The sequence below is a fragment of the Equus asinus genome, chromosome 11 (genome assembly GCF_041296235.1).
Source record: "Equus asinus isolate D_3611 breed Donkey chromosome 11, EquAss-T2T_v2, whole genome shotgun sequence".
In the NCBI taxonomy this organism is placed as follows: Eukaryota; Metazoa; Chordata; class Mammalia; order Perissodactyla; family Equidae; genus Equus; species Equus asinus.
The window spans coordinates 73,882,429-73,901,319 of NC_091800.1; the positions used below are offsets into that span (position 1 = coordinate 73,882,429).

Sequence of the window (18,891 nt, forward strand, 5' to 3'; positions counted from 1 at the left end):
AACATCAACCAGTACAGGGTGGAATAAGAATCTGCTTGTATTTCAAAGAAGATTGCCATGGAAAGTCATATCATATGGACCACATATTAAAATAATCTTGTCTGGGCCAACTCCCTTTGCCACCATGTTGCAATCTGAGTCCCTAAATTATAGTGGTTTGTGTCGTTCACTATAAATATTTGAACTCAAGAAACTAGACAGGCCAAAATTCAGACACAACAATCAACAGCAGTTAGCAATTCCTGCAGTTAGAAAAGGTCCAAAATATAAAGTTAAGTCTTTGTTCAAATTAAGCAGAACAGCCTTAGAAGGAAACATCCTGAGAGCATGCTACCTCCCTCCCCCCAAAGACTTCAAAAGCAATAGGACACAGAACTGAAAGTAAATGCATCAAAGGCAGACACTGTTTTACTTTAAAGGTGCACTGCTCCCCCCAGAGCCAGCTGACTCATTACCGTACCTCTAGAACAAAGATGAAGGTGAAAACGACCGACATTGTTGCCAAAGGAACGGTCACCGGATCCTCGACGTCCCACTATAACAGAAACAGCACACAAGTCTTTGCCCACAGCCATCGGGCTCAGAAAGACTGTCCCCTCTTTTTCTCATTTGAATATGATTGTGAATTTTAATGTGTTATACTCAAGAATGTAGACTGTGAGTGGATATGGCCGCTTGTGGTATTCTTAGATGCACCAATGAATACAGAGCTCATTCCGAGTCTTAGGGTGAAATAAAGTACCTTGACAGAGAGTAGCACCGACTGGGCCAGGACAAGCAATGCAATCGTCCTCTTAAAAAATGGATGCTGGGTTATGTCATACATCTTAGCTCTAAAGCCATCATTATCTGGAAAAGAAAGGTTTAGTCAAGGGCATTTCAGACACAGGTCACATTTACTGTCTTGTCTTTGATTCTCTTCAATGCTCATCTTAAAACCCATTACATTTTTTTCCCCTACAGTTCACTCTATTGTGAAGTGTTTTGCAGGAATGGCTGGCTCTGAATATTTAAAACGATGGTGCATGACGCCGTCTGTATTGGAAGGAGGACCACGTCATTCAATTTCTGTCAGTTTAATACATTTCACTCACATGTTTAAAAGGCAAGCACACATATATTTTATTTAAAACTTCATTTTTTCATTAAGGCTTATCCTGAGAGCACTGAAGCGGAGCCTTTGGGTGGTTGATTTTAATAGCCTATGTACAGATCTGTAGTTTGGAGCCTGTTTCTATATTAACTTATGCACAACCGCCTAGTGGCCTCACGATTATTATTTTAATTGAAATTTTAGACTCCCGGGGAATCATGAACACTAGTGCCCAACATGAATAAAATCAGAGCATCTTTGATACCCGGGCGAGGTGGGAGATGAAGAGGCTGTGCTATCTTCAGTCGGCTCTTCAGATCTTCCCATCTTCTCTGATCTACAGTCAGCAGAGCCGTCCCCTTAATAAACAAAGGAAAGCAGAAAAAGGCCTTTGTCTTGTTCTCCACAGCAAGGACGCTGCAATTGGGGCAGTCATACAAACAGAACTAATTTGGGTTTAAAATAAAGATAAGCATGAAACACCGTGGTGGTTCGATAAACATGGTCAGAATTCTCAAACTTGGTCTTGAGAGAGTTCCAGAAAGGATGGCCATGGGTTTCAGAGAAGATTCAGCAGCCTTCAGTTGGCATCTTTGAACATGTAATATTCAGGTTTGGGAATATCTAAAGCAGGTTTTCTACATGATTAAATTTTCAAAAAGGGATACTCACTCTAATAGTGGTTAGTTTCCTTTCATTTCATAGTAGAAAATGCTGCAGCAAAATTACAGCTTGTCAATGCTGCTTCTTCTGGTTAAGGATATTTTGTCTTTTTAAAAGTCATTCTTATATATGCAATAGCAAACCTCTTCTTAATCGATAGGAAGTCATGGAACTTGATCCTTAAGAAATTAGTGCTGTGACAACTGACTAAAGGAGATCAGATATTCTATATTATATACTAATATAATGTGCATGCCTTAAAATGCACATAAATATATTCTATTACATTTCATTACATTATATTATAAAAGCAGAAAATAATTTTAGAAACTGGGAAATAAAAACCCACCCGCCCCAACTCCCATTTTCCCTTTCTGTCTGCGGAGCTAACAATTGTCCTTCAGGGATAAATCCTCCCCACTTCGTTTTCAGCCTTTTGCTGTTTATGCATAAATACTTAAGAATGTATTTGTTTTGAATTTAAAAAATTTATATAATGGTATCTAATATGTGCTTATTTATGCAGTTGTTTTTATCTTCATTGAACAGTATGTTTTCCATACAACTAGATACTAGATCTAATTGGTTTATTTTAACTGCTTATATAGTATCCCTCTGTACAAATATATCAGAAGTTATCATTTTACGTTTATGGACTATAAACAATGCTGCAATAAACACACACGCACTGCCTCATGGTAAACATCTTTCTTGGTGGTAAATCTCTAAGAGAGGAATTGCTGAGGCTAGAAATTTACGCATCTTATATTTACCAGATATTGTCAAGTTGCATCTAAAGAGCAAAACCCAAGAAAATTTCCCGGCAGCGATCTACAAGTGTTCCTGTTTCCTTATATTCTTGACGATATTTGACATTACCATTTGATGGGTATGAAATATATCTAACTTAGCTTTAAATTAATGAGACAAAACATTTTTTATGTGTATAAATGGTGATTCCTGTATGTTCTTATATGAATTACCTGTTCATATTCTTTGCTCATTTTTGTATTTGGATACTTACTTTTAGATGTTTTATAGAAATACTTACTATATCCTGGATAGTAATCTTTTGTCAGTCATGTGAGTTGTAAATATTTTACAACTTAGCTTTTTTTTTTTTCAATTTTGCTTATCACTCATGCCTTTTCATTTTAATGTAATCTAATTTATAAATTTTTTTCTCTACGGATCTCAGTTGGTGCTTAATGTGAAGAACTCCACAACTACTCCAGGGTCAAAAATAAATTCTGTCTGGTTTAAAAATGGTTTAAATTTTGCTTTTCATAGCTGGGTCTTTCATCCATCTGGAATTCATTTTTGAGCATGCTGCGAGGTAAAGATCTCAGTTGAGTTTCTTAGCTCTAAATGGTCAATTATCCCAGCATCGCTTAGTGATGGTCACAGCTCCTCCACTGATTTGCTGTGCTACTTCTGTTTTCTAGATACGTGGGTCCCTCCTGGGGCTTCCTGTTCTGTTCTGTAAGTCTAACTTTCTATCCCTGGAATGATGCTGACATTATTTTACTTACTGTAGCTTGTTTACTTTCCTTTTCCACATTTTTGCTCACGTTCAACCTTGCGAGAGATTTATTGATTTAATTTTTTTTTTAAAGAACTAGCTTTTTGTCATTCTTGAGCCTTCCTATACCTACTTTGTTCTCTACATCATTAATTTCTGTCCTTCGCTTTATTTTCTTCCTCCTTCTTTCTTTGATTTTACTTTGTTGTTCTTATAATTTATTGATTTGGATCTTTGACATATTAATTAACCTTTGGTTCTTTTCTAACATGGACACTTAAAGTTATAAATTTGCATGTAATTACTGATTTATCTACATCTTGTGAGTTTTTATCTATCATTTTTATAGATGATTTACCTAAAATTGTGATTCTTTTGTGACTTCTGTAACTCAAAAATTATTTAGAGTATTGTCTTACTATTTCCAAATTATGAGGGATTTTTTGCTATCTTTTCAAATTATGGTAGAGAACATATTGTGTACATTATCAATTCTTTGGCAACTATTTTTTATGACCTTGGAGAGGTCATATTTTGTACTTGAAAATAATACGTATTTTCACATTGTTGGAGTCAGTGTTCTTTATACGTGTCATTAGATCAAATGTTTTTATTTTGTCAAATCTAATATTTTATTTCTATTTTTTCCTGTTTGATTTATGAGTTTCTTAGAGAAATATGTTACTATTTTCAATCATTTATTTGGATTTGCTAGTTTTTTAAAAAATAACGTGGTTTATTTTTGCTTTGCACTTTTTTTTTTTTTTTGGTTAGGAAGATGCGCCCTGAGCTAACAACTGTTGCCAATCTTCCTCTTTTTGCTTGAGGAAGTTGCTGAGTTAACATCGGTGCCAATCTTCCTCTATTTTGTATGTGTTACGCTGCCACAGCATGGCTTGATGAGTGATATATAGGTCTGTACTTGAGCTCCGAACTGGCGAACCCCAAGCCGCCAAAGTGGAGTATGTGAACTTAACCATTATACCCTCAGACGGCTCCTGCTTTGTACATTTTGAGATTCAGGAGGTCCATATCTTTCTGATGATTAGTTTCCTTTGTCATTTAATTACACTGTTTATTCTTAATAATGATATTTGTTTTAAAGTAATTTTTTCTATATTAATAATGTTAAACCACTTTTTTCACTAACTGCAAACAAACATTTGTTCTCTGGATGTTATACACAGCAAGATATTTTGGAAAGTTGAACTCTGAAAGAATCCAAAATAATAATAAGCATGGTGGTATCATGCTTGACCATGGTGATCATTAATATATGAAAACTTCTGAAAGCTTATTATTGTGAAAATAAGTTTATTAATCAAATATATTGTCTTACAGTAGGGAAATTTTTAAAAATATATTACTGGTATAGAGTTTGGAATTTTAAACCAGGGTTCCATTTTCTAAGGAAGACATAATTTTGCATAATTCTTAATTGTGAAACCATCGCCCCCAAAGTTTACCTTTTCTCATATCTTTATATCTGTTTACTGCCTGTATATTTGGAAATCTATTTCTATACCCTTGGGAGTGACAAATAAAATGTGAGCTTCATAAGGGCAGAAATCTTAATGCATTTAGTTTTTAGTTTATGTGTTGAGTTCCTTATGTTCTCAGGGTCAAGAGCAGTGTCTGGTATCCAGTAAGTGCTCAAAGAAATACGTTGAATGATTGAATAATAAATGAATAAATGCCGTTTTACAGTAGCTCGTGCACTGCTATCTAAAAGACTGGCAAAAAAATCTTTTCTAAAAGGTTCACATAATTTGGAAATTTATATCTCCAATTAACTAATCAAGTTTTTAATGTCTGTTATACAATTTCTTCTACTTTTGCCCTTTCTCTAAGCATCCATTTGAGCTTATATCCATGCTCCCCTTTCTCAGCCCAAAAAGCTTTTGTCTTCCTTCAGAATCTAAATACAACCAGTTTTATAAGCAGAGCTCCTGTTATTCTTCTGACTTCAGCCATTCCTCTAAGTTCAAGAGCTGTAATTAATTATACATTTGTCTCTAGTTATTGAACATTTCATGTTGTTTCCTTTGTGTCGCTGAATTGTGAGCTGCCATAAGACCTAATTCTTCTGAAATCAGGTGTCTGCTCAGAGGGCCCCGTACGACATTCTGAGCAAACAGTGCCTAAACTCTGTTAATTGACTGATCCGCTTCTGCTCGTATTCCAGAATAATCAGTATCTGCTCCATTGCATGGCTCAAAGCCATCTAAAAAGACCCATTTTCCTCTTTCTGCTTGGTATTAAATTGGACACACTGTAGGGCTTAAGAAACTCATTTATGAATGCGTTAAAGTAAAATAGGGGGGCTGGGCAATATGATCTTTATCCTTTTTTCTTATTCTAAATTCCATGTTTCTGGGGTTGGAATACTGTTGGGGCCCAAAGGGGGGATTTTTAAGTTGTTCCCTTTGAAAGCCTGAATGAAATGACATCCTCATTAGGCACACATCAAAGGTGCCAATTGACTGGGTAACTGGTACCACACACGTGGAGCCTGGGGGACTGTGAATGATAGAGTCCCCTGTGTCACTATGCAAACCAAAGGGCTCTGATGTGAATGCGTACAAATCAGTCCTAGCTATGAATAACATGGAACAGCATGGCGTTACACACGCAAATCTAGTTTAATTCAGCGCAGAACAACAGTCGACATTTTTATACTCTTGAATTCGAAGAATCAGAGACTCTGCAGTAATAGACACCACTTCGGAATTCTGGCTCCATTTTCTATGCCTCATAAGCCCCAGACAAGTTATTTCACTTCTGTAAGCTGTCTTTTCTTCAACTGTACATTTCACAGTTGTGAGAACTGGGAGTAGCATAGGAAAAACCTCAGTGCATAGTAAGTCCTCAAAAACTGTATGCATCTCAATGATTATGACTCCAGAAGACCGACTCTTACACAACAGAGGGCGTACCAGCCATGTCCAGAAGAACGACACAGAATGGTCTCCAAACTCACTTTTTCGCAGAAAACTACCCTTGCTGTTTTCCTGTTTGTGAACTCTCGTACTGATCATCAGTGCTGTAATGAGCTCAGTAAGCTTCCCGAGTTCATAAAGTATGTGAAGTTTTAAATGAAATTAGAAATCTTCTTTCTAGTCTATGAATTAAGATTTAAGGTTTTCTACTGCAGCCCTCTTCCCCATCAAAATTCTGAGTTCACCTACTGAGTAACAAAGAAGCAAACAATTTACATTTTGTGAAAGTAATATTACCTGCAATCAGTGCATCGATTTTAGCTATTGTGTTTTAATAACTTGCTGCACGTCTTTTCAATTTGAACAATAGGAGATGCGCCTTTCAGTTGTCGGCGAATTAATGACATCGTTACCAAAAGGGGAAATTTAGCAAGAGAATTGTGCTCTTAAATAATGTGCCTGAAAGGCAGCAAAGAGGTAGCTGGTAAAATAGTTACAGAGATTATTTACACCAGTCACATTACGGTTTAATGCGACTTCATGCCGTGTGTGAAAAAGAGAGCTCAAAGTGAGTAGCTAGGAAAGAATAAACCCTGTGGTATTCAAACCAAAAATTCTTACCTTGTTTTCATTGAAATTAGCAATAACTACTCCAACAAAAAGGGTCAGTCCAATCATGCAACCCAGGAATACAAAAACATGAATATAGATTCCATGCATCTGTATAAATGAAAAATACGGTTATTCATCAAAGCCAATGAAAGCAGCTGTTGAAGCGTTCAAAGGATTCCATGTGCTTGCTTACCGGCCCCACACGATGAATAATAACATCCCTCACTTCCACCCAGCCTTTCAAGGAGAGAACTTCAAACAACGCCAGCATAGCATTTCCCACATTGTCAAAATTAAAGTTCCGTGGATTCGCCCTGCAAGTCAGAAAGAGGAATGTTCTGTGAAATGCCGATGAGAAGCCCCCTAAGGCAGATATCTGTAGCTCTTTCCAGTCTTGGTGCAGAGAATATTTAGCACTTGGTGGGCTAGATGGCATTCATTTGCTAAATCATAACAATGTGTTATGTGTTATAATTTATTAATTAGGCAGTTAATTATTAGGTAAGAGGGGGTGTTCTCAATTGAAAACAACAGAAACGTGCATAACTCCAGTCCCAGCTCCAGAGCTTCTTGCGACATGTCTGGCTTGTCTTGATTACATGGAGGACTGGAAAGACACTTTCTAGCTAGAAATCATATAGGAGATTATCACAAAGGGGCACTGGAGTTTGGATGTAAACTTTGAAATAGTTTCATAATTGAAAACCGTTCTATGGGCATAAATGACAATTCCCCGTGTTAGTACAGAAAGTGTAAAAAGAGCAGCATTTGACCACTTTATTTCATTCTGTGTCGTCACTGTGAACAGCATGCTGTAAGACAGTGATGCAGTTAGCCACTGAGATGACAAAAGGTGTTTGCTCACGGCCTCTAAGTGTCCAGATCACTCTCTCCCAGTTGTATTTTTCCTCTCATTAACTCTGAGTGTTGTCAATAGATTCTTCTCGTAGCCCCAACGCACAGGATGCTGTCTGCACCCACAGTTGATTCCTGATTTCTCAAACACTTTGGCCCACTATTTTTTGGTAGAGGGTGGTCTCATTTCTCGTTTTTCTGACACGTTTATACTTGTTTTCTTCCCACTTAGCAAAGTGATCTTTTCTACTATAATGCATTTCCTTTCGTTGTTATAGGTCTCAGCCAATAATTTTATTGTTAATAGAAGATTTCAGTGTTTTTTCCCCTATCCCCTTATTGGAAGCTATGTTAAATAGTTAAATGATTTAGATAATCACACACTTTGATGAAGAACTGAGTTTAGGTTTACTGAATACAGTAGGCCTACTGAAGCCTAGCTAAATTCTATTTTGATAACTTTTTTTCTTGCTAGCTCATTTATCAAAATTTAACCTTCAGAAAAGGTAACTTTCTGGGGGACAATTTGGTTTAATATTTTTCTACCATCTTTTGTTTTTTTAAACCATAGAAACAATCATGTGATGCACTTTTATAAGTTTTCTTTTTTTAATACTACATAGATAGGGATCTAATAAGAAAACATAAAACTGAAACTGACTTGCTTCTAAAGGTTTAAGGCTGATTGGTAGAAATGTTTTCTACATTGTCCAAAAGTCCCACTCAGAAATTCAGAAATTTGGGATTCTGATTTATATTTTTTAAGTATGAGATGAGCATATTCTCTTGAATTTTTCCAACAATCTTTCCTTTGGGGGACTGCAATTAAATTTATATTTTACAGCCGACAGAAGCTAGAAGGATTCTACAGAAGCCACAGTTTTCTCAAATAAGGATTTTTTTTCAACCCAGTGAGCCAGCTCTCAGATCTGACATTGAACTTTCTTACTCATCCATTTTCTTTACGTAAAAGTGCTTTTTTAGGTGGACTTGCAGCAACCCAAGCTACTTTCACGTTCTATATCCTTTGTAAGTTAGAATATGTTAAAAAAAACACTTTTAGGCTAAACAAAGAAAAATATAATAAAGGATCATAGACTTAAGTAGTTGGAAGAATATATTACAGTTTAAAAAAATGACTCTTTCTCAGTTTTAATCATAAGATATTTATGTCTTGCCCATGCTCCTAAAATTGGGAAGTTTGAAACTTGATGTATAACTACAGAGGACTTCAGTAAATCCCAGACATAATCCATTATTGTAATTTTTCCTCTCGCCTTTCCTTGATTTGGAAGGCTGTTTGAATATCATCTTTTCTGGCTAATTTTTAAAAGATTATAATCTTGTCAATCCAATTTGGAAAACGAAGACATTGGTTCTGATCTCACAATTCGATCAATCTTCTACCTCCCAGTGAAAAGTGCTCCAGGGTCCCAAGGTCACGGCAAGGAGAGCTGTTCCTCCTCTGGGAAGACGGAGGCACCATGAGGGAGAGGAACTCAGCCTCTGCTCTTGGATGTGGAAATGTAAGGATGACACTGTCCAAAACGGCACCCTGTATCTTACACATGTCTGCCCTCTAGACTAAATAAATCAGGAACTTTTTGTACTTTCTAGAAGGCACTGGCATTTTTCTGCCTTGTGCTTTGGGAACAGTCTCCTCAGGCCGCAGCCCCTGACCTCTGCCCCACCCCTCCCGCTCACCTGCCTAATTCCTACGCATCCTTCAAAAGTGAACTGGGGCTCTTCTCCTCCGGGTCCTTCCCCCTGGTCCCATCACAGCTTGGGTTAGGTGCCTCTCCTGTGGCTGCCACTGCACCCTTTCCTTTTCTGCATCCTAGAATCAGAGGCTGGTACACCACAAAGCTCAAGAACTTAAGCCTCAGGGCCCCTCCCTGGCACAGGCCCCGGCCAAGACCCTGGAAGGGGCCCAGAAGTGAGTTCACATAGTCACATGGTTTTGTTAAACTTACCAAAGTAAGGTAGTTTTATATTCTTTTGCTTAAAGAGTTTATCCAAATTGTTTGAGCTTAAGAATTCACAAAAATCTAATCCCCTTCTGCCTAGAACGTACCACAGTGTAACTTAAAATTACTTAGCAGTAAGCTTCAGGTGAGCATCAAGTGCGTTTAGGGGCATGTATATGTGGCATCAAAGCCTTTAGCATATTATATTAAATTAGTTGTAATTTTATTTTCTATTCTCCACAGACTTCAAGCTCCTAAGGGTCGGGTCCTTGGCTTGTCCCCAGTGACAGCATAATGTGCGCCGAATAGTAAGCACTCAATACACGCATTCATGGAAAACTGAGTACTTTTTCGATTTTGCTGTCATGCATTCCATTTTCCTATAGCCCACACCTCCGCTTAAGCCAAAACACACACTCTGTATAATATATAATATGTCTAAGCCTTTTTACCAAGGGACTTTTTATCTCATCAAATCTGAGTGTTTCAGAAGGAAACAAATGTATTCATCTGAGGAGGGAACACAGAAAGCAGACTGTCTGAATTAGGGAGTGCATATTTGTGTCCTAATTATAATTATCAAAGCATTCCTCTAGGCGAATTCCCAGATATAAGTTATTTTGTTAATCACAAATTAGCCAATATAAAATTACAAAATTTTCAGCTGCTAACTCCTGACGAGCTTACTAAAGAAAGAAAATGTAAAAATCATCATGGTTACAGTGGACTTTTCTTTGATGGAAAATTGTTATTTCACTAAAACTAACCCAACTCACAATATTCTGAACAAAAGGAAAAAAGCTATTGTGATGATATTCAAGTGATACACCTCTATTTGCTTAGCTTTTAAAGTGTCCTTGAACTTGAAACCCCCAATAACAACTTACATAAAACATTACATTTCAATTAACTCTGATTTTTAAAATCCTTGGGAGCTGATTTCATGGAACAGGTTGAATGCCATGGGGTACAACTGGACACAGTTTACTTTTCTCCCAACAGTGCCTTCCAGCATGTTCTAGCTCCCTTCCTGACTTCTTGGGGAGAGCTCAAAGCTTTTTGGTCACTTTCAGCTATAAGATCAGTCTCATTCTAAAAAGTACACTCCATTTTACACCCAACCTTTGCTTTCCTAACCCGAAAAAGGATCCCATCCTCAGCCTGACCTGTGGTTTGAGGAGGAAAGAAGAGGGGTGGCCACTCTCTTCCGCTCCCCTTCTTCTGACCACCATCTGATTCTCCCAAGATTGAGGTAGGATGCAATTGGAGTTGGAGAAATGGAGTTAAAGTCTGTGTGTCTTAAGCTGCTGGACTCCAGCCATTGGCGTTCTCGTCACAGCAGCTGTTGCTCTTCCATGGAGCCCATTGTATGGTCCTAAGAAACACCTTGTATATTAACCATGTTTCTAGCTTCTGTGAACTTGACACTTTATCATCTGTCCTACATACGTATGCTGGCCACACTTTGTTCCAGACCACCCGATGAAATGCTCAAGTCACCCTGCCTCCTTTATCACCCCCTCCCCCAGAGGAATCTTTTGTATAGAATGCTTTTCAAATACAAACCAACCAACCCAGAGTCCACACCCCCAACCCCCACTTTAATCAGGCTTTCACACTCCGGGCCACTATCCACCTGCCCTAATCACCCCAGGGCAGGTACCAGACCACTGGGACAGCCTCTATGCCCCAGAGCCTGCTGAAATTATTCAAATTAGTCGACTCTCAGCCTGCTTGCCCTGCCTCACCCATTCCCTCCCTGGGAAACCACAATAACAGCTCCTGCCCACAGCTCTCCCTCTGCCTCTGCCTCCTGACCCACCCTGCTGCTTCCCCAAGTGGTCCCAGTGGTGTGGCATGTCCTGTCCCCTTCCTCTTGGGAACAAACTATCTTTTCATAGCAGTCATCTCTTGACCTGCTGGCCTTACAATACCTCACGTTTTCTATTAATACACTATATTTTAAGATACTCCCCAGCACGAGGATGCCCGTCGTGCCGTTCCTGCTGTGAGCACAGTCTCTCGGTGATTCTTTCACAGGAGCTGGGTGATGGAGGTGGATAACCTTTTAGGAAGAACTGCTGGGGTTGTCCAGGTGCTCTCTTTAGAATATAATACTTTCTCTCCTATTGACCTCAGCTTTGAGGCTTTAGCCCAAGTTCCAAAACAGCAGGAAAAAAATCCCTGATATAAATAATTTATTTATGGTATAATAAGGAGTTTTCACCTCACAGAAACATAAACGTTTTATGCTTCTTTAATTTTTTATTCTAATGTAAATTGGACTGCTTTTCTAGTTAGCACTGGGATAAGGATATTCCCTCGTGTCAAATACTTCCCTATCCAGGCTCAAGCCACACATCCAAAATTAATCTTTGTTTTTCATAATTCCTTGGTAATCAAAAAAAAACCCACCTCAATTTAAATTGTATTGAATTGTTTACGGAAGGGAATTTCATGTTAGAGAAATGCCCAAGCAGGTAACAGTGAGTCCCGAGGGTACAAAGGGCTCAAATGCTATTCCTTTTAAACAATCTGGACATTTAGTAGAGAAAATCAATTGTGACAAAAGCAGACAAGCTTTGCTGTGGTTTACTTACTATTCTAAGAGATAAAGACGAAATAAAAAGAAGACAGACAATGATTTAAAAGGACAAATGAAGCTGACAGAACATTCAGGTCATCAGTGAAGCAAATCGAGAGATTCCATCCTGGTCATTAGTAAAGCGGATGAGAAAGAAAGTACTAGGTACTTCTACCTTTGACGTAAATGCTTTGAAAACTCATTTTTGAGAAAAGTGAATTTTTAAGAGAAAGATTTAATCTATTGTGTTACTGATCATTCCTTTCTAGTGTTTCTATAATGCAAAACCTTCAATGTAAATGGGTTTTAAAAGTGAAACAGCATTATGATTTATGCTGCTGTACGATTGTATGAGGACATCAGATTTTCCCTTAAAAATATAAACTCAGGATAAGTTTAGTTTTAATTTGATAGAAAATCTTTGTTTTTTAAAACACTAATTTTTAAAGCCATGTGAATCGACATACATACTTTTAAAGTATTAGAAAAATACTGTGGTGATATTTCATTGTTTCATGAAGCAATATGTGACTCAGTGTACCACTTGCTCTCTTACTTATTGTATTTTTTTTTTCTTTCTGAGGAAGATTAGCCCTGAGCTAACATCTGCCACCAATCCTCCTCTTTTTGCTGAGGAAGATTGGCCCTGAGCTAACATCCGTGCCCATCTTCCTCTATTTTATATGTGGGACGCCTGCCACAGCATGGCTTCATAAGTGGTGGGTAGGTCTGCGCCTGGGATCAGAACTGGCGAACCCCCAGGTCACCGAAGTGGAGTGCGTGAACTTAACCACTGCGCCATTGGGCCGGCCCCTACTTACTGTATTTTTGCATCCTGTTGTAATTCAGTGCTTTGCCTTGTGTTACTTAAACTCATTTTAACATCTCTAGCAGAATTATTTTTAGTTTCATGCCATATTATACTGATTTAAAACCTTACACTGACAAATAAAGCATTCTTCTGGATATTTTTCTGATATGCTTACCAAACACGGGGCACCCAGAATCCAGGTTTTTTCTCTCCAGGTCTTAACTTTAAATTTAAGTTCTTGGACACACTTACATTAATTCTGAATATCCCATTACAATCTTCCTAAAACAGGGGAAAAAAAGGGGGGGAAGGAGAGGGAATCTGGTCAAAAACTGAACTCAGAAAAGATAAAAGATAATAAACACTTTTTACATAGAATAATAAAGGTCTTTTATCTGACAACAGTGATGTGGACAGCTACGCAGCAAATAGGAACAGAGACCGCAGAGATGAGTGCTGAAAGCGTTAGTAAGTGGGCAAGGGCTCTGAACAGACATTCCTCCAAGGAAGCTATACAAATGGTCAATGAGCACATGAAAAGTAGCTCAGCATCATTAGCTATCAGGGAAATGCAGATCAAAACCACCATGGGATACGACTTCAGACCCAGTAATAAGGCTGTAATCAAAAAGTCATAGAACAACGAGCTTTGGTGAGGATGTGCAGAAATCTGAATCCTCATCCTCGAGTCCTCACACACTGCTGATGGGGATGGAAAAGGGCGCAGCCACTTTGGAAAACAGTGGCAGTTCCACAAATGACTAAACAAGGAGTTACCATAGGATCTAGCAATTTCATTCCTAGGTATTTACCCAAGAGAAATGAGAACATATATCCACACGGAAACTTGTACATGAATGTTTCTATCATTATTATTATAAATAGCATTATTTATATAAAAGCTAAAAGGTAGAAACAATCCAAACGTCCATCAATGGATGAATACATAAACAAAATGTGGTTTATTCACTCAATACAATATTACTCGGCCATCAAATGGAATGAAATACTGATACATGCTACAATATGGATGAACCTTGAAAATATTATGCTAAGTGAAAAAAGCCAGCCGCTCATATGAGAGTCTCCACCAAGGAAGTCTGCAGAGACAGGAAGTAGATTAGCGGTTGTTTAGGGATGGAGGTGCCAGCAGGGTAAGGATATATGGGGTGGTAGTTAAAAGACAGTGTTTCTCTCTTGAGGTGATGAAAATATTCTAAAATTGGCTCTGGTGATGGTTGTACAACTCTGTGAATGTGCTAACGACCACTGAATTGTACCTGAAGTGGGTGAATTGCGTGGTGTATGTGAATTGCATCTCAATAAAGCTATTTAAGAAAGATTTAAAACATAAAACATTAGTAGGAAGTTTTGAACTCATTCTTTGTCTTTATTCTCCTTTTTGTTATCTCTCCTTCTTTGACTACAATTGCCATATTTGGAACCCACACCTCTTTTCTGGGTTCAAGGTGTATATGGCAAAATTCTTGATCACTATTTGAATATTTCAACAGAACTTCAAATTTTAACCTGTTTAAAGTCACTTCGACCCTAAAACATGTCTCCTGGCTTGCCCACTTCTGTCGGTGAACAGCATCCTGTCAGCACGCCAGCATCGAGACCTCGGAGTTGCCCACGGCTTTTGCTGTCCTGCATCCTCCACGTCTCCATTCTTATTTCAACTAGTGTAGTGAATACCAACAACACTCAAAAATTTGTCTTTCTGAGCCCACTGGAGCCCACGTTTGATTGGGTGAGGCAGCATGGTTTTCTGACTTTTGACCTTGGACTATTGGGCCAGGCTGCCTGGACATGAATCTCAGCGTCCTCACTTACTGGGGGTGACCTTACATAAGTCATTTAACCTTTGTACTCCTGTTTTCCTCATCAGCAGAATGTGGTAACCGTGATAGTTCTCTGGACAGTACTTGTAATTTGTGAGCACTAATAAGTGTCTGCTTCCTCTTCTCACAAACCTTTAATGACTTCTCATTCCTCATCAAAGAAATTCCAAACCCCTTAGGCTGGCATTCCAGGCCCCCAAGGATCTCTCCCTAAACTACATTTCTGGCCTTGTTTGTCCGTTCTCTTCAACATGGGAGGGAAGTAAACATCGACCATTGGAGGTTGGGTTAGGTTCTTCACATACAAAAGCTGATTTAATTTTCATAATATTGCTGTGTGAGAAGTGTCATAGTGGAGAAAAATAGGTCCAGAGGGATTAAGTGGACAGAACAAGCCATCATACCTACTAAAGCAGGATTCTAGTCTTGGAAGCCAGGATTCCAAAACATTTGTTCTTTGTTCCTGCCTCACACCAGGACTCCTCCTTGCATGCTGTGTCTTTTTTCACTCTGCCTCCTCTGTGTGGAGGCGTCTTTCCTGCTCATCTCGAAGCTGACCTCCTCCCTAAAGCCTTCCTAGCACAGTGCTCCCAGGTGGAAGCACTATTTCCCATCCTTGAAGTCAGCTGGCATATTATTTCTGTTTCTCATGTGCTCTTTTAACTTCTGACTTTATATTATAGCTCCTTAAATATGAAGCACATGTTCTGATTGGATAGAAAATGCTGCAAAGAAGGGCAGTGACTTACACGTTTTTTTCATTCTTCATTTCACCTATCATGGTATCTTGTACATAACTGATATTTAATACCTATTGGTCAAAAAGTATCCTCAGAGTTTGTTGACAGGGCTTTGGTGACTGAGTTCTGGGTTCCGTATCTCTATCTAAAGTGATCTCAAGATTTCTGCTGTCAAGTTTTAAGAAAAGGAGCAGAGGGAGAGATGGTGCTCAGCCAGACACCAAGAAAATAACATGGTGTGCCAAGAGGAAAATGTGGCACCAACAACTCAAGCTTCCTTGTCTTTAAACATGAGCTGTGTGATTCAAATGTTGGTGTATCTAGTTTCCCCTTTTTGCTGGGGTTTTCATTTCTTTTAGAAAGATGGACTGAAGCTCTGAGATAGAACTGATGTCCCCTCATCCACATGGTGTTCTTGGCCTTGGTCTAGCCGGACTAGAAAAGAGCTTGTCCTGATGTAAAGATACAGATTACTTCTTACTATACCAATTTCTTTTCCATTATTCTGTGTGATGTTGATGTTTTCTGTGATGGATAAGTTTTCTCAGGCTTTCTTTATGAGGCTTCCATGGAGACCTCATTGCTCTGGGAAAGATAATAAACTCATCATGGTATCCATGGGTTTGTCCATGCATCATGAGCTCTCTGTCCCCTATACAAGTCATCAATCTTTAGCTTGGGCTGAGTATGAATAGATAATGTACAATCACAATGCTCTTAGGCCATCATTGGTATACTCAGCCATCCAAGATCCCTACTAGGCTTCATCTTGAAATGTTATTATCTTTCTGGTCTTTATTCAGTTTGGATCTAAAATAACAATTCTTTCCTTACGCAGGCTTGTGGACTAATGCATAAGCTGGCTATTACTTCCTTCGTTAGCTAATCTGGTACCCCACGAGCTTCATACCACGTTCCTTGTTGTATCTTCTCAGGTTCATTGAAGTTCCTGGGACCTCTGGTGAGAGGAATTAAAGGAAGCAGTGACCTAGGTGGTGCCCTGTGAAATAACATAAGTTCTGCCCAACCTGCTCTGCCTCTTCCTGAAATCCTCATTATTAATATAATTGATAAAGCATTTCTACTGGACAAAGATGTTACCTGTATTTTATGACAATTAGAGACCTAAAAATTTTTATAATTAGAAGCTAACAATGTAGGAATTTTCATACTGATATAAAATCTATATTAGATAGCCATGTTTGCTAGAAATACGTACTATAGTTCAGCTCTATCAGGCCTTTTAGAAACAAACATTTTAATGAACTTAAGGTATTATTTTACCTGGATGAAAGAGGAAATACTTTTAGTTTATGCATCAGCAGTACTTGGTTTACTTCATTAATTTACTTGTAATAGGGCAGAATTCTAAGAGAATGGGACACCGGATGGTATAGCAGAGACTGGCTAATTACTAACCAAACCATGTCCCTTCTTTTTAGAGAATGCATCACTAAACTCCGCGTCACGGTCTCCCTTCCAGCATGGTGAGCCCATGCTCTTCCCAGTGGAAGGTGGGATGAAGTGATGTGTGCCACTTCTAGGCTCAGCCCTTAGTCCTTGCAGATAGAGATTGTTCTCTGTTCTTATCTGCCAGCTAAATGGAGAAGACTTTGAAGACAATCAAGAGTGAAGACACAAGACAAAAGGCACTTGAGTCCCCGAGTGGTCATTTGGAGGAGAGCCTGTCCAACTCATCCAAGAAGCAAGATAGTCATTTCATTATGTCCAGCTACTGAAACACCGGCCTTGTTCCAGCAGCTAGACTCCTCCTCCTAACACTGACTGAAGAAAGACAAAGAAAAGAGCAGTAGTAAAAGGACTCAAGCTTGGGACCCTATTAGTTGTCATAATGGGGAAGATTCTGGGCAGCTAAGAGCTAATGCCAGGCCTTGGGCTCCCGGTGAGGGGAGTGTGCAGTGGAGAAGCATTAAGAGGGGCATGAAACTCAGGCTTTGCCTCTCATACTTTTTCTAGGGGCTGTTCATTGATATGAGCCTCATGTGACAACAGAGGCAGGACTGAGTTGGGGGAGGCCTAAAGGGAAAGTTTTTGAGGTTCACAGCTATAAACATCTGGAATCTTAGGTGACTATGCCGCAGATGTCAGTAGTGGTGACAATGGAACAGGAGGGAAGAGGAGAATTCCCTGAGATGTGCTTTCAGCCTTATAAACCTTTGCTAGCCAGAAGAGACACGGTGTTCTTTAAGCAAAGGGAGTTCATAGGAAGAGAATTCCGAGAGTCTTGTCAGGGGCTCCTCAAAGCAGCCTCAGCAGCCACTGGTAACACACGCTTTCCAAGGGATGGGAAACCACCTTAATTTTTATCCCAAAAGACAGAAAGGAGCATCTTACCCTTCTAATAATGTTGGGATCATTGCACTTAGCCAGTTTTCCAGCAAAAAGCTGAACTCCAAAGCTTGCAAAAACAAGCATTAATGTCAGCAACAGAATGGAGACCTGAAAGAAATTGGTGAAATACAAAATCTCTCAGTAAAAAATGAAACATTAGGTTTGTTTTGAACAGCGATATGAGCAGGACTTTTCAGATAACATTGTATGAAATCCATGGTCTTTTGAGGACATCTTTTAACTTCACCACAAGTCATTCCATTAGCCCTACTGGAATGTTAAAGGAAGAAAATTAACAAGAGGCTTTGAATTTTTAGAATAAAAACATATGACTTTCATGTAAGAAAACAGGTAAAGCCATTTTGATATGACTTGGATTTTTCTGATTTTGAAATCAACACTCTGCTTTATTTTATTTAATGGAACGAAAAATATTTAAATAAGTATATTTTCTTCATTTTCTCAAAATGGATTCATATCTCTATTAGCAGAGCATAAATTAGAGGGACAGTGGCTTTGCTTTCGTGTGAGCATGAGGGCGTATGAATGTGCTGCGTATAGAGGATGTGAGATAATTCAGTCCTGAAAGGCAAATCTGCTAATTGACTCATGCTCCCTCTGCTGGGTGACTGCTTTTGTCTCAGCAGAGAAAAGTGGCAAAGGATAAAATACTGAATATTGATCTGTACTGGTTGAATAATCTAAACATATACCTTAAATATACTAAAATTACACAGAAACATCATAGAGGAAAGCCACAAATAGATTCTCTTCTAAATTCTATCAGGGCTCCAAGATACACATTAGCTGTCAGTTGATACTGTTTTCCTTCAGTTCCAGCTGTGTGAAAAACCACCATGTTATGGCTTTATTCCAAAGAAAATATGGAATTTTAAACACATATTTAAA

The 18,891-nt window shown here is 38.6% G+C and overlaps 1 protein-coding gene across 3 annotated transcripts in view; it reads right to left on the reverse strand.

Annotated features, from left to right (window-relative positions):
• Positions 1-18,891, reverse strand: part of NALCN (sodium leak channel, non-selective) — a 303,103-nt gene that overhangs the window by 21,335 nt on the left and 262,877 nt on the right. For all 3 annotated transcript variants that reach the window (XM_070520121.1, XM_014839403.3, XM_070520122.1), the window contains 7 exons: positions 17,986-18,090; positions 13,222-13,328; positions 7,023-7,143; positions 6,839-6,937; positions 1,359-1,452; positions 743-849; positions 461-535 (listed from right to left, as the gene is read on the reverse strand). In XM_070520121.1, coding sequence (XP_070376222.1) covers positions 461-535; positions 743-849; positions 1,359-1,452; positions 6,839-6,937; positions 7,023-7,143; positions 13,222-13,328; positions 17,986-18,090 — 708 coding nt within the window. The remainder of the gene's footprint in view (positions 1-460; positions 536-742; positions 850-1,358; positions 1,453-6,838; positions 6,938-7,022; positions 7,144-13,221; positions 13,329-17,985; positions 18,091-18,891) is intronic.